Source organism: Epinephelus fuscoguttatus, linkage group LG3 (assembly GCF_011397635.1).
Source record: "Epinephelus fuscoguttatus linkage group LG3, E.fuscoguttatus.final_Chr_v1".
Classification (NCBI taxonomy): Eukaryota; Metazoa; Chordata; class Actinopteri; order Perciformes; family Serranidae; genus Epinephelus; species Epinephelus fuscoguttatus.
The window spans coordinates 39347937-39370938 of record NC_064754.1 but is presented as its reverse complement, the minus strand read 5'-3'; the positions used below and the strand labels follow the sequence as shown (position 1 = coordinate 39370938).

General features: G+C 41.8%; 1 protein-coding gene across 15 annotated transcripts in view; it reads left to right on the top strand.

Annotated features, from left to right (window-relative positions):
- ptprdb (protein tyrosine phosphatase receptor type Db) overlaps window positions 1-23002 on the top strand; it is a 217975-nt gene that overhangs the window by 180063 nt on the left and 14910 nt on the right. For 6 of the 15 annotated variants that reach the window (XM_049569736.1, XM_049569747.1, XM_049569727.1 and 3 more), the window contains 8 exons: window positions 1042-1053; window positions 1686-1798; window positions 2466-2563; window positions 5746-5869; window positions 8152-8327; window positions 13814-13933; window positions 18152-18306; window positions 19962-20247. In XM_049569736.1, coding sequence (XP_049425693.1) covers window positions 1042-1053; window positions 1686-1798; window positions 2466-2563; window positions 5746-5869; window positions 8152-8327; window positions 13814-13933; window positions 18152-18306; window positions 19962-20247 — 1084 coding nt within the window. Of the gene's footprint in view, window positions 1-1041; window positions 1054-1685; window positions 1799-1909; window positions 1952-2465; window positions 2564-5745; window positions 5870-8151; window positions 8328-11064; window positions 11089-13813; window positions 13934-18151; window positions 18307-19961; window positions 20248-23002 lie in introns of all 15 variants that reach the window. The other 9 variants (XM_049569619.1, XM_049569627.1, XM_049569697.1 and 6 more) reach the window with 3 other exon arrangements.

Genomic DNA, 23002 nt, shown 5'->3' with positions numbered 1-23002 from the left:
TAATCATCTGTTCTGCTGGCTGGAGCTTTGTTAATGCACATGAATAATTGCTGTGACTGATGTGGCATTGCATAATTATTAACCTTGATGGTAATAATCTAAAGTTCATAGGCCCCTGAGTGTAACCTGCGGTGATCCACCGCCATTAATGTCTCACTTGTGGCTGAGTTTCACTTTACAACATATTTCCAGTATGTTTTTATCAAGTAGATGTCACAGTAAGAGGATGAGCTGGGAGATAATATGTATGCAGGGCTGAGAGTTTTTTGTCCTTAAGCTTTGCATTGGATGTTTATCTCTGTGTGTATAGGAGGTGCTATTCAAAGGTACAGTGTTTAGGATTTAGGGGGATATATTGGCAGAAATGGAATATAATAAAAAATAAATATGTTTACTTAAATATATAATCACCTGAGAATTGTTGTTTTCGCTTCCATAGAATGAGCCGTTTATATCCACTTCTTTTAAGGAGACTGCCATGTTGCAGAGCCATGTTTCTACAGTAGCCCAGAACAGACAAACCAAACACCAGGGTCATTGATGTTTTCGTGTTTTAGCGTTTTCACATTGGCCATCTTCACAACCGGTTTAAATTACTGGGTCCTTCTGTTTCAGAAAGGAAGAGCCTTTTGCAGATAATTCAGCTTCCAGTAAAAATCCCCTGAATGTCTGGGTGTTAAGGTATCAGAGAAAAAAGTTGAGCACAAATTAGCAGGTGCTAGGCTAGCGACCTGTGTTTAAATCACCAGGTCTATTTGTCTTGGAGAGGAAGCGAACCCTGCGGATAAATTGGCTCCTGGTAAAAACCTCCCAAACAATGAACACTGAAGGAATTCTGCTTGGTGCCACTAAATCCCCCTTAATCGTTCACACTATACCTTTAACTTATTTAACAGTGCAATAAGAAAGAGATTAATTTTAATGATAGGGGTAGAACGATGAGTTCCACTTTGCTTTAGTCCCTGTTGTTTTTTGATCGGACACTAATGTTATTCATCCTTGTCTGTCCTTTTATCTGCTCCTCTCCCTGTTTGGATCCAGCAAACCTGACAGGTAAACAAACACTACCTATTACCATTTCCTCTGTCCTACAGGGGTATTTTCCTTGAAAAGCCTTTGCAAAGAACGATTTAGATAATAGATCCCAGTAGAGTCAGGATTACCTTGATGTTTCTTTGATGATTGCATAGTAACCTACAGTGCACTGGATGAAAATATGAGGCATAAAAGCAAATTCTAAGTATTGAGAGTAGGGAACAATGACAACTGCGCTGCAGGAGTTTGTTCATGTCAATGATTTGAGCTGAAAGATACTGTAAAAGCAAAGAAAATGGGAGACTAGATGTCACTTTTAACTCCTGGGAGGCTCTGTGAAAAAAGGCAGACTTCCACCTCCATCCCAGACATCGAGCCCGTCATTAACATATAAAAAGCTGCAACACTAAACCAGCAATTTGAAACAGAAATTTCCCCAGAATTACAGCTATCCCTCCCTGTAAATGTCCAAGGAGCAATTTTATGTGGTTTTTCTCGGAAATTTAACATTCACACAAATCCCCAAAAATTGAGTTTATGCGTAAAATTACAAATATTTTTCCAGATTCAGCCTTTTTTTTATGCATTAAAAGGTTCAATTCATGCAGTTAAGGCGCATGTAAACGCTGCGTGTTGATCTGTTATTCCAGGAAAAGGGCCGAGGCTGAAGGCAGGAAGGGCAGCTTCCCCTGCAGCAAAGCCATGTCATCTCACCATCCCACTGATCCTGTGGAGCTACGCAGAATCAACTTCCAGACTCCAGGTAAAGTAGACACACCAGGATACACATATGGACAAACACTGTGTAGTTTGATGTGTGATTGTTAAAATATCAGTGTTTATAAGATTAACTGTGGTGTTGTTTCCCTTTCAGCCTACCGTGTATCAGTGTACCGCGGTTATCGCCGTTTGTCAAGTTAGTTGGTCTTAGTCCGCCATAGATCTTCTCTTCTTTCTGCTGTCATTGTTTTCCTTCTTTCTTTTCTTTCCCATTTTCATGCTAACTAACCTTCCATCCCATATAGGATGAAGCTGCTTGAATTGACAACATTTCATCAAAATGCCTCTGGAATACTTCTTTTTAAAAAAAATACCAATTTTTTTTTTTTTTTTCATGCTAAATTTTTAACCGCCTGTGTCATAGTCTTTTTTTGTCTTCACCAGCAGTGTGCATATACTCTGAGGACATGTTATTGTGCCTCAGTAACTTTCAGAACACGCACATTGTTCTTGCTGTCTGCCTGGAGAGAAAATGGTCACTTAACAAAAAAAGAAAAAAAAAACACCTCCATTTGCTTCCTCCGCCAACTGTGGACAGAGCACTAAACAACACCACCTCTGAGAAATCCTTACTCCTAACATTTTCCTCCAAAAGACTTTAGTCGTACATGTATCCAAATGGCCTCTTTTTCTATTTCTGTGCTCGGCAGGCATGGCAAGTCACCCGCCCGTCCCCATCTCTGAGCTGGCAGATCACACTGAGCGCCTCAAGGCAAACGACAATCTCAAGTTCTCTCAAGAGTACGAGGTAGGAATGCTGATTATCTGTCCCTGAAAATCTTTAACTTGGGAAATTCATCTGGCCTTGATGCAGTCGCACGCGCGTTTATCGTCGACTCGTCATGTTTTTTAGGCTCAGTTTCACTTTCGGCGCAAAGCACCATAGATTTAGCCTCACGTAGCCTCCGCAGTCAAGTTGCATTTTGATTGGCCCTAACAGAAACGATACAAGATAAAGCTCCTCTCTCTACTGTCTTGTCGTTATCTATACAAATATAAGAAGGAAATTGAAATTGCAAGCTCAAAGAGAGTTTGCTTACAGCCAGATGGTTATCAAGCCCTTATTTCTACGCTCTGCTGGAGAAAGAGGAGCAACAGAGATAGAAATAAAGAGACAGCGTCAGAGAGAGAACTCACCAAGAGATACAGGAAGCAAGTATTCTCCACCAAAAAAACAAAAAAAACAAAAAAAAAAACACTACTTGATTAGTTTCCTTCAACTTGCAGCACAGTTAATTTGGAACAAAAAAGGCATGTACTTAGAGATAACAATGTGCCTGAACTTGGTGTGCTGACCTGTGGCACTAAATAAGACTACACATCAGTAGAAATATTTCCCAACATGCTGGCTATGTAGAAAATAGTGCAAGCATTACAATGAGCTCCACAGAGAGCTATTAAAGGGGTAAAAATGTTTTCTTTTTCTCGCAAAAAAAAAAGTTTAGACCGACGGCCTCTGGGTGAAAAAGCAGACATAAGGCTCTAATTGGCTACCACAAGAGAGAGATAAATTGTGTGTGACAGAGATACGTATATAGAGGGAGACAAGGACACATTATGCAAAGAGTAGAAAAACAGAGCGAGGATGTTTTAGGGAGAAAAGAGAGGATAAAGGAGGGTGGAAGAGACAGTGAGGGAGAAGCTGTATGTAATTGTGGTGCGAGTTGGAACCACTCCGTTGAGCCCCACATTCCCTCTGCATGACTGTGCGCTTTGTTCGGTTCTGAACCCTTAACGAGGGGAACGAGAGAGATGGATGGAGGAGGGATTGAGGGGGAGAGAGAGGCCAGAAATGATTGCGGTGTAATAATCAGACACACATGATGTTGGGCAGCGTGCGGAGCACAGCCTCAAACACACACATACATGCGTGCACTGAACCAGTACCACTCCTGTCCATTTTTTCCCCAACCAAACCATAATTATGTGTCGTAAAATATTCACAATTGCTAAATTGCCCTGGCTCTCTCCTCTTCGTCCCTCTCCATTGACAGCCCCATAATGACCTCATGTCTGCCTCTCCCAGCTAACAGCGATGGTTACACTGTAATTACCCTCCAGGAACTTAATGTGTTGGTCTAACACAACCATCCTTTCTCTCCCAGAGGAATTTAATGTGCTTTTATCATCTTTCTCTGGTAGCTAGTTTTTTTTTCTTGCCGAAAGCGGAAAGTCCCTACATCGCTGTTGGTTCTTGAAACAGGATATGGTGTTGGTCGACATCCCTGTCCAAGTTCAATAATACCTTGTTAATTTTCAATTTGTACTTGGTTTCTAATGGTGTGGTTAAGCTTCAGCAATACAGGACAGTGTTTGTGAGCTTAAATCCATGGAAGTGTCCAGTTCTGGCTTGTCTAGATGCCTTTTTCTGCATTTTGGGGCAGATTTTAAAGGGATGGTTCGGATCTTTTGAAGTGGGGTTGTATGAGGTACTTATCCATAGTCAGTATATTACATACAGTAGATGATGGTCGGCACCACCCCAGTTTGGAGAAGCAGGTCAAAGTACCGACACAGAGGCGAACCAATGTATTACTATGGAAGAAGGCAGCAGCAAAACATGTTGTAGCCTCCTTAAAAAAATCTATATTGGTTTAATAAACTATATTTAGAATATTTTTACCACTTTACTTTGCCATCAGACAGCACTTTCTGACAGGGAACTCAAGCTCTTGCATTGCTCTCTTGAAAGCCAGACTCTACTGAGAAAAACAGTAATTTAACATCGCTGAACACAGGAGCTGCTGGGCTACCACCGCCTTGATCTGTTAGTGTGTTGTTGTTCTTGTGTGACAATGACATTTAAGAGGGTTAGTTAGACTCCATCAGAGTCGCACAATAACACAAACTAGGGTTGTACCGGATTCAGAATCCTGTCAGTTGAATCAGATTTGGCTGTTCAATAGGAATATTCGACTATTTGTTCTGTGTGTTTGACAGTTTGAACAGGGTTCAGTGGGACGTTCAGGGTGACAGTGACATTAAAGTAATATAATAAACAGGCTAACTACGTTAATGACAGATCTGAAATTTGCAGCATGTTTTTTGTCAACAGTAGATATGAAACAAAAGCCAGAGACCATATCATATTGAGCTGCTGAGAGCTATAAATTCACCATTTATAAGCAGAAGGCAGAAGACAACATTATCTTGGAGACTGATGAGGCAAAGCCTCTCCTCCTCTGGGCAGCTGCCTCCGAGTCCTCAGCTGCCTGTACCAAATAGCAGCATGAAAGTGAGGAGCTCTCATTCTGCAGCTAAATCTGGCGACCAAAACATTCCCATCAGTGCACTGTGCACTGACTGAGAAGAAAACAAAAAAACGACTGCTCCAATCAAAGGAAGCTCAGTGCACTAAGGGGGTGTCTGACTAATGATTCAAATCTCTGATTTGCAAGTGGCAGTCCTAAAACAATCTAGCTGATCAAGGCTGTGGTCTACGAGCCAAAATTACTAATTTTTTTTACTAGTGGAGTCTTGTGGCTCAGACAAGAGAACAGATCAGAAACTGAAGCCGTTAAAGGCTTCAGCGTCGGAAAGGGCTGCCTGCAGCAAAGATAGATGGTGAAAATATTCTTAATATAGCACTTAGTCCCACCAAAAACTGTTTCTAGTTTTTGGTGGGACTTTTTTTAGGTGGCTAAAATAGATTTCACTGCTGTGCCCCTTCCACAGCAGCAGTTAGTACTCCTGCTGCAACTACTATAGATAATACACTGACTATGGATAAGTACCTCATACAACCCTTCTTCAAAAGATCCAAACTATCCCTTTGCCAACTTCTTTGCCAACACTCAATTTGTCAGTAAGTGGTAATGCTCATAGCATATGCATAATATTATTAAAGAATTAGTTTGATAGTGGTACCTTTTGTTATTTTCTGCTTTTGTTTGCTTTTTGCTCTCTGACCTTGTCTTTTTTGTCTTATAGTCCATCGACCCCGGTCAGCAGTTCACATGGGAGAACTCCAACTTGGAGGTCAACAAACCAAAGAACCGCTATGCTAACGTCATTGCCTATGATCACTCCAGGGTCATACTCTCCAGCATTGAGGGTAAGACACGCTGCCAGTGTGTTTGTGTGGGTGTGTGTCTTCTCTCATGTACTTCTGTCTTTGTGAGGACTCACTTGAGAATGAGGACATTTTTAGAAAGTGACGGCATTTTGGTCACTCCTTTAAAGGGCTGTTTGAGGTTTATGACTTGGTTTCAGGGTTAAAGTTAGGTCAAGTGTTTAGATTGGGCACATAGGTGTGATGATTAAGATTTGGAATAGAGGCTAAGGATTGCAGAATGTCAATGAGAGTCATCACGAGTATGGAAGTACACATGTGTTTGAGTTTGTCTGTGCTAATTTGAGTGTGTGAAAGCTGCTATCCACGATGGATGGAACATTAATAGCCCAAGATACATTTCATTGCCAATTCTCACACACAAACATGCCTGTGCCTGCATCAGCCATTAAAAACAACATTTCAGGATTCAAACAGGATTCTGCCCACTGTGTCACCACATCATATTATTGATATGGCCTCTCATTTGACCATTTTAATGTTTATGGGGTAAATTAGGCTCACATTTTATTAATAGCCTATATTTTCACGGTGCAGCCATTTTACCAGATTTGGTCTTTTTAAACAATCTAAAATTAGATGAAGAAAGAAAAAATAGTCTCACTCCTGTTCTCAGTGTGCGTTTTGAAGCGCACTCACCCACCTCAGCAGGGAAAGACCTGAGGCAGAGAAACTGGCAGCTCCAATGTGGAGAGAGGGAGGCAGTGGGAGGCCAAGCCCAAACAGATGAGCCTTATCTGGGCAGAGCATGTGTGAGCAGCCCTTCCACCCCCGCCTGTCCTGGAGCCCTGGCTGTCTGTCTTTCTTTCAGCTTAGAAAACACATATACTCTTGAGCATGTCCAAAACACACAAGAGCACAACCATACACACACACACACACACACACACACACACACACACACACTCTACTATGGATTTAAAACACGTGCTTGGGATGTGCTCAAGCGCAGATATGCACTTTTGCTCCCAGTCTCCTCCACACATGCTGCATGAACACACACTCTCTGCCAAGCCAGTGTAGCCACCAAGTGACTGGAAGTGTGTGTGTGTTTGTTTTATCTGCACAGTGCTTCTGCTGTAGTCCCTTGCAATAAAGTTGTAGCACATCAAAGCATTTAGCCAAGCTGTCTTTTAAAGACTGAGGTTGATAAACATATGTTTGAAGCTCTTCTTACCGTCTGTCCCCATCCCATTTAAAGTAAGTTGTGTAAACACCCTGTATTCCTCTGTCATTTAAATGTGTGTGTGTGGTGTGTGTGCAGTGGAGGCTTGGGGTTTTACGACTGTATGGGACTGAGTCGTGCTCACAGAATAAGCCGCCAGAGGAGAATCAGCTGCAGGAGTTTCGTCCTATCGGGATTCTACTGTTTGCTCATTGACTTCTATCTTTTTAAATGTAAACTGCCATCAGACGACTCAAAAGGAGTTTTTGTGTCCCACTTCGGCAGAATCGGGTCACGGCTGAATGCACGCGTACACGTCTGTGTGTATTACCGTGTGTGTACTTTGCTGTTTTGGTGTGTGTGTGCATGTTTGAGCTGTGACTCAGTGATTTTTGGGATTATGGTATTAGGCCCCAGATGAGCAGGACTGATCCTAAATCAAACACACACAGATGGTCTCTCACATCACACACACACACACACACACCCACATACACACAATCCCTTCCAGGACAAGCAGTGTCAGCCGAGTCTTACACAGAGACGGCCTTACAGTCATGTTGCCATTCAAAGCGACACATCCAGAGTATACTCAGATTAGGCCCATGATCGTCTTAGCATGTATTATAAAACAAGACGGCTGAACAATCCAACACCAAAGGACGCTTGGCCCTGTGAAAACATTAATCTCCCAGCCATGACCTCAGATGATCTGCACCCTTTATTACTGGGACGTAAACCTGCTTTCATGACAGCAGCCTTTAAATAATCCGTATAGAATATTTCACCGTGAATCCAAATAAGAAACAGGTTCATCTGCAAAGAAAATAACGCAGACAGATACTGTTTCAGTGTGATCAGTGCAGAAGCATTCAACCCTGATGCCATTTATCACACATTTGGTGCATTGGAGAGACATGAAAGCATATTTCAGCATCAGTGGCACCTATTTCACCCACCTGTTCCCCTTTGTTTATTCTCCCCTCTCTCTCCCACCTCAACCTGTCACAATTCATCCTCCTCCTCACCTTGCACACATCTCTTTCCATTTCTTTTCCCCGCCATCCTCCGTAACTTACACTTTTTTCTCATTACACAGGTGTCCCAGGCAGTGACTACATCAATGCTAACTATATTGATGGCTACCGCCGTCAGAATGCCTATATCGCCACTCAGGGACCCCTCCCTGAGACTTTCGGGGAATTCTGGAGGATGGTTTGGGAGCAGCACACGGCCAACATTATCATGATGACCAAACTGGAAGAGAAGTCACGGGTAAGAGAAGAGAGGGATGGAATAACCCGGCAGTATGGGACAGCAAGGACAGGGTAACACAGCGTCAAGATGCTGCAATGCTGATGCCAAAGAGAAGAGAAAGGGAAGAGGAGGATAGAATGAAACAGAATCAGACAGAGGAGGATGGAGTAGGATAGGTCACTTTAGGTAAGAGGCTAATATTAGGATGATATGATGCAATATTGAGTAGCATTTTTGGCAAAAAGCTGAGATAGGGGTGTAGATGGTAGACTGTGCACAAAGAGCACTCAACACAAGACATAGTGGAATAAATAGTGGGGCACGTGGGTGTAGTGGCATGACGGAGTATCAGTGTAGGATGAGATAAGGTATACAGTATATGTTGAATGGTAGGGTCGATTAATGTAAAGAAGGTAGGGTATGCAGGATAAACTCTTTTTCAGGCAAACTCGCTCAGCTACCAGTACAGGTTAGCTAAGTAGTAGTTGAGGCAAGTGGAACATGACCACTTATGTTTACCCAAGAAAACAAGGTGCAATATGAAACATGGTTGTGTAAATACAAAATACCTTTATAGATTTTATTGTCAGCAAGAAATATTATTCAATAAATTCCAAGTACTACAAACACTAATGCAGTCTTTACATCCCAACAGATATTTTTTCATAAAGCAAAAGTGTGGCAGTTCTTTATTTCCCTGGTTTGTGCCAGTATACATTAGCCAGCAAGTTGCTTAGGTAGGCTACATGCTGTACAGTGCAGGCAGTGCATTATTAATTTGGTTTACCTGCCTTTTTCAGATGCTTTTGAGAAAATGTCAGGAGAACAGCAGGAGCAGGTAGTGTAACAGGACGTCCAACTGTTAGTACAGAAAAGGGCAATTAAGGTGGGTGTATAGTAGGACTGGGTTTGGTAGAATAGGATAAGATTGACTACAATTTAGGAGGGTAAGAAAAAAGTAAGCTTGGTCTCACTTCCAGTTCTTCAAGTACTAACACTTTGTCATGCCTCTCTGCGTCTGATACTGATGCACAAGGCACCCTTTAGCATCTGTATGAAACACACCGGTCTTTCAAATAACTCCAGTGTAAACCCATCCGTGGGGGCATTTCTCAGAGCAATTGGTGTGGTATAATATGGAGGGAGGAGGTTGGGTTGGATGACATAACATAACATTTCTTAAGTTGCATATGTACTTCGCATACTCAAGGTCACAGCACATCATGTATTTACATCATATTATATTATAACATATCATCTAATCCTAACCTCTTAACAAATGTACTTTTTTCAGCCCAAACCACAATCTGTTTTTTCTAAACCTATACAAGTAGTTTTGTTGCTTGAGCCTAACCATGACAGTTTCATAACGTTAACCCCAACCACGAAGTGTTTCACCAAGGAGACAGCTGTTTGTCTCATATAGATGCAAAAGGGCGCCTTGTGCACCTCCAGTTCCCTCATCTTGAAGTCAGTAGGCTTTTTTAATGGGTTTTTGGTTAGATGCCCGAATTAAGGTCTGTGGTTTACACAAGCTCAAGAGACTGTCACGTTTTTTCTACAACATAAAATATATCAGGAAATACCCCACGGGTTAATTATGAAGGTTTTTCGTGTTTTAAAAAAAGGTGGTTGCTAACAAGTGGCTAAATGAGACTACGGAATGTCAAACATGCCAAACAAGACTTTACAGCCTCTTTGTGGAAGTGACATTAGAGTCACGCAACCATGTGGTGTTCTTTTGTTATGATTGATGAACAAAGCGTGTAAATATCATAAACTATTGTTTGCCACATAGAGAATTTTCTGCAATAATCCAAAATCCAATGGGAAAATCCCGGGCTGGCCTTTAAAAACATATCATCCCTGCACCACTCTATTTGAAGACCTGGGTGTGAGAACAGTTAGGATAAGGAAGACATGGGTACAGAAGGGCAAGATAATGAGGTATAAAAGAACATGATAGGATGTGGAAGAGGGATGTCACATTGAGCGTGATTAAGTAGAAGTGGTGAGTAGGACACGGTCTTTTTTGAAGGTTAAATTACAGTGAAGTCAGAGGAATAAAGTACAGTTAGGTTAGAGTTGAATACGGGTAGAAAAGTATTGGATATGGTTGGTTTGACAGCAGTAAGGAGGTACGAGACAGGACAGGGCAGGGTGTTTCATTTTTTAGGATGGGGAAGGACAATCACCAGAACAGGACAGACAAGGAAAGGACATACGAGAAAGGGCAAGGAGAATGTAATACAAAAAATAGCTCACAGAATAAACCAAAAAGCAACTGGCATCATTATGGTAACCAAGCTAAAAGTGCTGTAGCTGAGTGAGAAGTTAGTGTGTGGGACAGCACAAGGTAACATGTAGTTGATGAGAATCGAATACAGTAGAATACAATAGAGTCGAATGGTGAGTAAGACCTATAGGGAATTACAAGTGCAGCTAAATGAAGGGGGGTAAGTAATGAATTAGAAAATCATTTAGCTTCAAGGCATTTTGCTGTTGTTAACAGAATATGCGCTTGAGTAAAAATCCAATGTAATGAGAATGTCACGTTAGAATAAAATGAACAAGAATGGCTTGAGGTATGAATCATGATTAAGTGCTAACCAATTATGTCCAGAGCCCTGTTCAGAAAATGATCCTTTCCTCTCATCTGTGCTTCTTTCCCTATTAACCTGTGTCCTGTGTTAAAAACTTTGTTTCCTTTTCGACCTTTTTCCAACTGTCTCTGTTGTGTCTGTTTGACCCTCAGATGCCCTCTTATTTCTTCTCTAAGGCAAGACCTCTCTTTCTCTCCTTTGCTAACCCCTTTTAAATGCAACCTCACCTCACATGGTTTTCTCCTTACCTTTTTTTCTCTATTCAGTGCCCTTTTTTTCTGCTGTTTCTCCCCACGTTTTTTCCCTGTGCAATAGCCAGTGCATTGAGTGAGAATGAAGGATTGTTTTCAGCTCACCACAAGGCACTCATGGTTAACTTGAAATGGGTTTTATTGTAACCACTGCAGGTCAGAAACAGTGCACATTAGTGTCTACAGTTTGCATGATCACGCCCACAACTGTTTTTCTATTTTCCTGTCTAGTGGCTATGCAGGATAGAATGTAGCCATTAAAGAAAGACAGTGTTGTTCGCCCGCTGCTTCAACCCGGGGAGTTGTATGAAAAATGCTGTATTTTTTGTTTGATTTGATTTCTGCTGCAGAAATCACTACAGAATGAGGGACTGCAGGGCAGTGGAGCCTCCAGAAGTTTTTCTTAAGGGTTTTCTTAAGGGTTCCACTGAAAACCCAGGGATGGTACACCAAACCTAACAAAACATAACTATTTTGAGGAGTTCTATTATGCTGTTGAAGTATCTATAGGGTAGTTGAAAACTGTCAGTATGAGAGTTAAATAATTGCATACTGTTACACTTTGGTCTCTTATTGGTCCTAGTTACTAATTATCTGATAGACTAACGCCAGGTTCACACAAGCACTCTAACCGGCTCAGGATCTGTAGCAATAGTTCCTGCATCTGGTTTATTTTTGCTGACCAGCGCAGAGAAACGCGCTCCAGGTGTGAACAACCAGGTAACTGCTGACAGGAAGCTGCACGTCAGTTAACAAATCAGGGCGCTTCTGTGCCCAGTGTGAACCTGGCATAATACTGGTACATTCAGAGTTCCACAATAATCCTGTTTCAATGTGTTATGTATCTGTATATATATATATATATATATTTATGTTATTCATTGTTCTTCAGTTACCCTGGATGTCCTTTTCCCTTGAAAAGACTATAGAGCTTTAATTGGAAGGAGTGCATTGATTGTACAGAACAAAAAAAAAAAGGAGACTCAAAAGGAACTCATTTTCATTCAGATATCTTGAGGTGAGAGTTCAAGGGACCCCTTCGAAAATGGCCGTGGCAGTTGTCCCTCACCAAAATTTAGCCTAATATTGGAGCGTTATTTTGCTCTCTTCCTGACAAGTTATGCCGACATGGTTGGTACCAATGAATGCCTTAGATGTTTTATTTTCACAAGATACCGACAACTAGCTTAAACAATGAGTGCACCACAGCCTCTTAATAAAGTAATGTTGGCCTCCAATTATGTTAGGCCAGTGATGGGGCAGAAATTGTATCGGGGGGCTATGGCCCCCACGACCCCTCTTTAGGGGCGCCACTGACAGCAGAGCACCTAATTGTAAGCTGTAGGCTGCTATTGTCTTGTAAACATGATGTATCCTTAGTTTGTGAGCGACTGCTTTAGCTTTAAATTCTCTAAATTCAGTAAAGTAGTTCCAACGTTACGCAACAGTGAAAACAGTCAGTTTGAATATACTTAGCTGTACATTACCAGCCCACTACCTCAGTGTCTACTGTTTAAGGGAGTAGTGGGCTGCTTGTTGGAGAAAATGATTTAATCTCATTTAACACCTCTCAACATTATGCCATTATGTGTTTACGCGTTTACAACACAGATGATCACAGATGGTCCCACTGTGGGAATCTTGCCAGTATCTTTCCTTTTAGCACCAATCAAAGCACTCAAGGGCAGGGCGCATGCTGTTAGCCAATATATCAACGCATAATATAGTCTTCACACCAGGCGTTCACCGGGCATCCTGTTTAGTCTTTGGCAGGGGTCCGGCCCCCCTACGTGGACGAGCGTTCCCGTCCCCGCAGTGTCTCAAGGTCTGGTGGGAAAACAACAGTTGAAAAGCTGTAATTACAGCCTGAACGTCCCGGGCCAAAACGCATAATCCCCAGTCTGGAGCAGTGGAATGCAGAGCGAGCTGAGCTGAGCTCCCTGCTGTCTTTGATGTGAGGACTGGAGGGATCAGCACATAACGTTTGGTTTGGCCTGATTCTGCCAAGGCCCTCCTCCCCTCTTTCCCCCCTCCTCTGGGATTTTTTCCCCTCTCCTCTGTGGTCTACGAGGCTGAGCTGAAGAACTACAAATATGACCTCTTTATACAGGGGAATTCTAGGTGTTTTTGGTGGTCAGGGATGCTGGGATTTGGTGTGCGGGGCATAGTTTTGTAGGGATTTGTGAGGTTGGAATGTAGGGCAATGCACAGCGTCAAATACGCAAGAGCTGAACTTTGGGTATCACTTGGCTTTTTCAGCTCTGCGGTGGATCCTTGTGAGAGCCCACCAACCTATGGCAATTTCATGCCACACAGTTTTCTAGTATTTAAAGCACAACTTATGCAGGATCACACCCCAGAAAGCAGAACTCACTCTCTCTCCCCAGTCTCCTCTCTCTGTCACTCTCCACCCCACACACTTAGTAAAACCACTTTCACGCGCTGGGTTGTCGCTATATGCACATTTTTTCCAAACATTACTGTCTGAATTTCTCTCACTGATCTGCTTCATCACCTCCCCTCCTTTATTTGCCCCTGTACACGAGCACACGCACCAACTCTCTCTTTCTCTCTTCTCTTACAAAAATGTGTGCAGACGTATACAAATCGCTCTGCATCACTCACAGCTTCTTCCCTCTTCCTGTTGTAGGTGAAGTGCGATCAGTACTGGCCAACACGGGGCACAGAGACCTACGGCCTCATCCAGGTCACTCTGCTGGATACAGTGGAGCTGGCCACCTACTCTGTCAGGACCTTCGCTCTCTACAAGGTAACATGACGTGTGTGGTGGAGCGTAATGGGGTCGCGTGTGTATTGATCTGTTGAAATATTCATGCATACTAGTGGCCATGTCACAGTTTGTGCATGAATGTGCAGCTGCCTGTATTTTTGACCCAACATGACGCACAACCACATGAAACCAGATTTTTTTGGTAATCTTTCCAAACACCATTTATCCTTCCAATGAGATTTAAGGTGAATCATTCTTAATGGTGGCCATTATTAGTTGTTGAATTGAGAAAGCATATTAGGATCAATTAGTGTCTCACTTAAAATTAATCACCTGACAGGTTCAGATTCACATCAGAATTAGAAACTTTTTTATTGCACAGGGAATTTGTCTTCGGTGCATAACAATAAGCACAGTGCAAAAGTCAAGAGACGTAATATGATATCAAAGAATTCATGGTAACTCTCTACATTAAGGTACACATATTCACCATTAACTAAGTGCTTATTAGCGTGCATACTAGTAGCATATTAGCTCTTTATTAGTCATTAAAAAGCACTTATTAATGCCTTATTCTGAATGACCATATTCTACAACTAGGCCATTAAGAGTTCCCCCCAGTAACCTCTTAATTATTGCTTATTGATAAGTCTGTGGCACAGACGAATAAGCTGCAGGCTACATGATCAATGCTTGTTAGTGGGATGAATTCATTGTTGCTTTTGTCGTTTTCCCTCTAACTTGTTCACAATAAGAAAAATATAGAATATCCCCAGACCTATCCTTTAAAATATGCAACAATAATTCATGGCTAGCACATACAGTACAGGCCAAAAGTTTGGACACACCTTCTCATTCAATGCGTTTTCTTTATTTTCATGACTATTTACATTGTAGATTCTCACTGAAGGCATCAAAACTATAAATGAACACATGTGGAGTTATGTACTTAACAAAAAAAGGTGAAATAACTGAAAACATGTTTTATATTCTAGTTTCTTCAAAATAGCCAACCTTTGCTCTGATTACTGCTTTGCACACTCTTGGCATTCTCTCCATGAGCTTCAAGAGGTAGTCACCTGAAATGGTTTTCCAACAGACTTGAAGGAGTTCCCAGAGGTGTTTAGCACTTGTTGGCCCCTTTGCCTTCACTCTGCGGTCCAGCTCACCCCAAACCATCTCGATTGGGTTCAGGTCCGGTGACTGTGGAGGCCAGGTCATCTGCCGCAGCACTCCATCACTCTCCTTCTTGGTCAAATAGCCCTTACACAGCCTGGAGGTGTGTTTGGGGTCATTGTCCTGTTGAAAAATAAATGATCGTCCAACTAAACGCAAACCGGATGGGATGGCATGTCGCTGCAGGATGCTGTGGTAGCCATGCTGGTTCAGTGTGCATTCAATTTTGAATAAATCCCCAACAGTGTCACCAGCAAAACACCCCCACACCATCACACCTCCTCCTCCATGCTTCACAGTGGGAACCAGGCATGTGGAATCCATCCGTTCACCTTTTCTGCGTCTCACAAAGACACGGCAGTTGGAACCAGAGATCTCAAATTTGGACTCATCAGACCAAAGCACAGATTTCCACTGGTCTAATGTCCATTCCTTGTGTTTCTTGGCCCAAACAAATCTCTTCTGCTTGTTGCCTCTCCTTAGCAGTGGTTTCCTAGCAGCAATTTGACCATGAAGGCCTGATTCGCGCAGTCTCCTCTTAACAGTTGTTCTAGAGATGGGTCTGCTGCTAGAACTCTGTGTGGCATTTATCTGGTCTCTGATCTGAGCTGCTGTGAACTTGCGATTTCTGAGGCTGGTGACTCGGATGAACTTATCCTCAGAAGCAGAGGTGACTCTTGGTCTTCCTTTCCTGGGTCGGTCCTCATGTGTGCCAGTTTCGTTGTAGCGCTTGATGGTTTTTGCGACTCCACTTGGGGACACATTTAAAGTTTTTGCAATTTTCCGGACTGACTGACCTTCGTTTCTTAAAGTAATGATGGCCACTCGTTTTTCTTTAGTTAGCTGATTGGTTCTCGCCATAATATGAATTTTAACAGTTGTCCAATAGGGCTGTCGGCTGTGTATTAACCTGACTTCTGCACAACACAACTGATGGTCCCAACCCCATTGATAAAGCAAGAAATTCCACTAATTAACCCTGATAAGGCACACCTGTGAAGTGGAAACCATTTCAGGTGACTACCTCTTGAAGCTCATGGAGAGAATGCCAAGAGTGTGCAAAGCAGTAATCAGAGCAAAGGGTGGCTATTTTGAAGAAACTAGAATATAAAACATGTTTTCAGTTATTTCACCTTTTTTTGTTAAGTACATAACTCCACATGTGTTCATTCATAGTTTTGATGCCTTCAGTGAGAATCTACAATGTAAATAGTCATGAAAATAAAGAAAACGCATTGAATGAGAAGGTGTGTCCAAACTTTTGGCCTGTACTGTATATATGTGCACAAACTTTACACATCCTCCACCTAGAAACAGGAAAACACTTCTGTGCACACATAATATGTACACATTTTCACCATTAACTAATTGCTTATTAGCATGCATATGAGTAGCATATAGTCTGATTCTAAAGCATTTATTGATGCCTTGTTCTGCATGACCACAGTCTACAACTACTGGGCCACAAGTTTTCCCCCTAATAACCTCCTTATTACTTCTTATTGATAGTAAGTAGGGAAGTTATGGTACAAGAATTCCAACTTAAAATGCTTTGCTTATATGAGCCTTAAAAGATGATAGTACCATCGTCATTCTCCCTTAATAAAACTATGGTCTATTGTTATGTAACATGAGGACTTGCTCATGCTGACTAATTCACTAGTAGTTTGACACGTGTTAACCCGCTCATGTTCCCTCTTCTAAAGTAGCCTCCTCTTCACACTTAGTAAATCCATTCTAGCGTACAACCACTGTAATTAACAGACTAAATTTTTAAGTGATGTGTTAGACCTTGAACAACTGAAGGTCATCGATGCACAGGTTTTATTCCCATTCAGTGGTAGAAGAATAAAGTCAGCACAGGTAGAAATATCTCCTTTATTAGTGAACCACTTCTGAGATTTTCAAACATACCTATTAAAAAATGTCCTGCCTTATCACTTAAGGACAGGGTCTGCTAGTTGCAGTAGTTGTACTGTAATAGATTTACAAGGTTTAAAGAGGAGGCAGCTTTAGAATGAGGAGCCTGTGTGGGTTGTTAAGTGTTTACTTAGGTATGAATTAGTTATGAACAAGACCTCACATCAGAATGAGGAACATATTTTGAGTTAGAAAGACTTAATTTTGAGTTATTTTGACACTGTCAACACTTGTAGGTTTGTGTTTTATTACAGAAGAGTAGACCATTTTTATTAAGTGTGACCAAGGGAGAATGACTATTGTTGTAGTTCTATCACCTTATAAGACCCATGCTGAGGAAAGCACATTAAACTTGTAATTCATGTACAACAGCTTCCTGCAGCAATTAGTGGACTATTTGGGGAAAACTTTTAACTTAGTGTCCAAGTAGTTGTAGAATACGATTATGTAGAATAAGGCATTTATAAGTGACTTTGTGGACATTATTATAAAGTGTTACTCTGTTTTTAGGTGGAAGAGCTGTAAAGTTTTGTGCTAGCCATGAATTATTGTTGTACATTTCAAAGGATAAGTCTGGGGATATTCTATAGTTTTCTTGTTGGCAACAAATCACAGCAAAAAGCAGTAATGAATTCATCCTAACAAGTATTGATCTTGTAGCCAATGCTTGGTATTTTACAGCTCATTCCTCCGTGCCACAGACCTCTGTTATTGCCCAAAAACAATAAAAAACACATCAGCGAGCCACATTGTTGTTCTCTTTGACATTATTATTACCATGAACTCCATTTTCAGTCAGTCTCACACACCCCGTCCTGCTGCCGTAAATACTCACTGGGCTACCAGAAGTATATTGATCCATGGCTAAAAATAATCCCAAAAAAATTTCACTCCTCTTAGTAATGTTTCCCTGCTGTTTTAGGAAATTTCTGAGCCTTTGAAAAAATGTGACTAGATTTTAAAGATGTACATTTTCAATAGGAACAAATGAGCCTGGAGCTGAGTACCACAGGGGAGGGAAGTCATAAATTACTGAGAGACAGACTGTGGGACCATTGTAGGTTTTAGTCTTTTCATAGGACACTATGTTGGTTGACAATAACAAAGATGTAGAGTAACACCATCTTTTACTTTAACACTCTTCTCTGTCTGCCTGTTCAGAGTGGCTCCAATGAAAAGCGTGAGGTTCGTCACTTCCAGTTCACCGCCTGGCCAGACCATGGGGTGCCTGAACACCCCACTCCCTTCCTGGCCTTCCTACGCAGGGTCAAGGCCTGCAACCCTCCAGACGCGGGTCCCATGGCTGTCCATTGCAGGTGTGTGTGCGTACATGTGTGTTTTGGTCGGTGGTTAATCCTTGTTTTTTATTGGTGTAGTTTAGAAAATTGTTTTAATTCACTGTGCTAACATAATTTCGAAAATCACCAAGGAAAACTATGCAGTGGTCCATGACCAGAAAGAAAATAAACTTGGTTCTGGATTGTGTGTTTGTGCTTGCATGAAACACTTATGTGTTATTTTGGGTTTTACTTGGCAACATGATTTTCAAAAGCGCTGAGAGTCTGTGAAAATCAACAAGAGTCCAAGAGCACTTGTGTAAAATCATTCATAGGTCCTGAACTGAAATGAGATTGACCTGCCATTATGTAAACCTCAAACTGTCCCCACTGGCTTAGACACCCACATTCCTCCCTTAACAACGGCCATCATCCCTGAGGTCTTACAACAACAGCAGCCTCCATGCTGACCCTCCTTTCCATAAGTAGCTTTCAGTGTTCACTATTTACCATTTAAGCCGGTGGTAGACGTGGGGTCAGAAGTTTATATTCAAATGAGCTGCTGTCTGAGCAGCAGGAGGCTTGTGTTGGTTGGAGGAAGATTCTGGAAACGTGTCATCGCAGTCTTGGCACAATGTGGAGCTCCAAAGCTGGAATGAAGCTGCTGTTTGCTCTTACCAGGGAATGAAGGAGACAGGAGATAGAGGGGAGCAGAGGGACTTTGGAGAAGAAGCTCTTGGGAGGAAGAATTAGCAAGGTATAGATGGTGGAGGGAAGAGAGAGGGGAAGTGAAGAAAAGGGGATTGAGAAATGATTGAGAGGGAGAGTTAGCGAGGGACTGGGAGTTAGAGGAGGAGATATGTGCGGAATGAGAGAGAAGGTGAGGTCAAATCCAGGACGCGGTGAATGGGAATGATGAATTAAAGAAAAGGAAAGGTGGAGAGAAAATGGAGTCTAAAAAAAAAATGCGGGAGTGAAAAAGTGGTGGGGCTGGTGTGAGAGTGTTGGAAGGGTACTTGGAGAGAAGATAAAGAGGCAGGGAGACGAGGGCGGGAGGGAGGGGGTGAAAAGGTTGGCAGGAGAGGAGCTCTCCCTAATCTTCCGTAGCAGTCAGATGGGGTATCTAACAGGATTATCAGTCAAATTTAATTATCCCGGCAAGACTCCATCATAATGTGCCTTAACATATCAACCAGCCTCTGTATCAAACAATGGACCGAATCTTATTCCACCTGAACAACACACACACGCTACTGCGCACACATATATACACACTGATATTAATTTAACCATATAAAGAGGTTTTTATTCACTTGCGGAAACCTGCTTGGTCAGGGTGTTTCACCATTTAGGTACTAGCACAGCAAAAATGTGAAGTGTTTGGGTGGGCAGCTAAATGTATTATATTTCTGGATTGTATGTCGATAGGAGAGGATATCTTCCTAATGCCAGTCAGACGGTGATGCTGACTCATCGCTGATGTCAATTTTTACGTCCTTTGTTGGAAATATTGCTGGCTGGCATCTTTGTGATACTCAGTTGATTTAGGCACAGTATGTTGGAGCTTTTGCAATATGCAACAGGGCCAGATCTGTACCAGGTCTGAAGACACAGCACACACTCAGGAAAATTTGCTCAACAATTCATACCCTAGAGGTTATGTGAGAATTTGTTCCATTCTCGTTTTGATTCAGTGCTGGAGTGGGTCGCACAGGCTGCTTCATTGTGATCGACGCCATGGCGGAGCGGATCAAACACGAGAAGACCATCGACATCTACGGCCACGTCACGCTGATGCGCTCCCAGAGGAACTACATGGTCCAGACAGAGGACCAGTACATCTTCATTCATGATGCACTACTGGAGGCTGTGACCTGCGGGAACACCGAGGTCCCTGCAAGGAACCTGTACTCCTATATCCAGAGGCTGACGCAGATTGAACCGGGGGAGAATGTCACCGGCATGGAGCTGGAGTTCAAGGTGAGGCCCAATCACCGTATCCTCGAAGGCTGTAAAATCAGGTTTGGCTGATTTATGATGGTTCATAAACCTGATTCATGATGATAATGTGACACTTCACTGGTCTCTGTAAAGGGGAGTTACATTTTTCTTGCCCCTCACCACACAGAAGGCAAGACATCAGGGTCAGCTACACAATAGCATCACTGAATTTAGTACTGTTGATTTTCATTACCTCCTCAGATTTCAGGATAAATCAGCATCTGTATACTGGGCTATCCTGCCCCCATAAAGAAAGTACAGTCACCGTATTTGTTAGATAAATCACTAAAGGCAAGGTGGTGGAGAATAAAGTGAGGCTGGATACTGAGAAACAAGGGGTGCATCCCAAGTCTTTTTTCTCTCTTAAACTGGAAGTCGTTCTGATGTGATATCTTGAAGGCTGTCCCAAAGCTCTTATTTCTGCTTACGAGTGAGGAGCAAGAAGCAACGAGCAAGGATATATGAGAGCAGCCTTCACAGAAGTCTTTTATCGGCTGACCAGCCCCCTGATTGGAAATCAGTTAATGATTGGCTGATTGGCTTAATGATGATCAGCTGCTCGGACTGATCTTTCACAATATCGCTGGAGTTTCATACTGGCGTGAAGACAAATAAAAGATTAAATTCAAGTGCATCACTCCCAAGCTTTATGTTTTATTTGTTTTTCTGAATTACCATCTAGTTAAAAATCTGAACAAAAGGAGCACAAACAACTTTCATCCTTTATTAGAAAGATTTTTCTTTTCACAATCTGTTATTTCCCTCATTCCCCCTTTTATTATGGAAACAATTAAGCGAGAGTCTGTCAGCAACAAACACTTTACAGTTATCGTCATTTCCATTCATTCACACATGAGGCTTTTAATCCCTGAACGTTGGGTTTGATGAGTTACAGAATTTCAATTTTTCCTGAAACATTTAGCCTAATAAATAATTTGCAGAATTCAAAAGACACAATAATCATATTCTGGGTTATTAAGTAATGAATTTACAATCAGAAAATCAATAAATAGCTGTCAGATGTAAATAATGAATAGCCTAAATAATGTAAATGTATTCTACACCTCTAAAGGGGACATAATACATGTTATAAATACAGAATGCAGGTTATTCATGTGCAAGTGTTTGTTAAACAGAGAGAAACTGTTGTACTGTTGCTCTGGCAGTGATCACTGTGCACCTTAATTAGTATTAGCACAGTGTGCATATGACAAAAGCTCAATTAAAAGTCTCTACAGCTGTTAAAGCCGACTTACAGCCGATCCAGCTGTGATCAGCTGCTGCCATCATCCGAAACGGATGTCACTTCATCTGTCACTTCAAAGAAAAGGACAGTCATTTTTTAAAAATGTTTTCAGAGGGACTAAGACACATTGAAAAGATGCAAGGGTGGGAAATGTGGATGCAATTCAAGAGACTTGGGATGCACCGAAAGCATAGAGTAGGGATGGGCACTGAAAGTAACTTCCACATTTCAGCACTCGCATTAAATTATTATAGAGTACTCGAGTACTCGCAAAAACATATAAATATAATGCAAGAATAGCAATGTAAATTGGCCAACACCATAAAACATGTGCAATTTGAAATTCATGTATTGAAGAACCAGGCTTCAATTAGCCTATTAAACCATAACTACAAAGTTGACATAAGAAAAATCAGCAAACTTTCTGTTGTCGCCATTAAAAAATTTAGGTGCAGCACTGAAAGACTGTCCCTAGAGTCTGGAGCTGCTGTTTCACCAACTGATTCACTGTGCAGAACTCACACTCCAGCAGTAGTCGTATCCCAGCGTCTCAGGATAAACGGACAGAGAGGCACACTTACAGGAACGAGCGCCCACCCTCCTGTTCCAACCCAGTTAACACTGTTGGCTCCATCAGCTGTTGGCTCTATTGCCATTGTTAGCACTGTTTACACTGTTAATACCATTAGCTACTAGCCACCAGCTTAGCTACCTCCATGTTAAGAGCTGTGTGCAGACAACCTTCAAAGCATAGATATGCTCTGAATATCCTTTAGAGCTCCTTTAAGTTTGTAAATTTGTAGTTAAGGAAATATTCTTACTTAGGAATAGTTTGACGTTTTGGAAGAAACACTTATTCACTTTCTTTTGGTGGTACACGAGAGGATTGATACTTCTTTCATGTCTGTCTGTTCAGTATCCATTCATTTGTACAAACACATAAGTGACAGACTATGTCTTGGCCGAGTGCAGTAACTTCCTGGAGACTTGTTGTCACCATGACGTTGCCAGGACACTCTTAGAGATTTAAGGAAGTCACTTTACCTGGCCAAGTCCTGCACATAACTTACGTGTTAATTAGTGAGCTTTGGAGGTGCAGATTTATCTACAGTTTGACAGAGCCAGGCTAGCTGTTTCTCTGTTTCCAGTCATCATGCTAAGCTAAGCTAACCAGCTGTTAACACTAACTTCTCATTGAACTATCAGTAAAAAAGAGAATAAGGGTATTTCCTAAAATGTTGAACTCTGTAATTGTTTTGTTTTGTTTTTTTCAATATTGTGTCCTCCATGACATGTTGAATGTCTAATGGCACAAGTACAGCTCAAGAACAAAAGAACACAGATGAATGAGGTTGGTTAATGATCCCAGAGTTTTACTTCCAATGTAGCGGCCAATGAAAATAAACAGGAACATCAATTAGATTGAATAAAAGAAGCTTCCAAGAACAACACATCTTTGCCAAGCAAGCTGGGATAAATACACAGTGA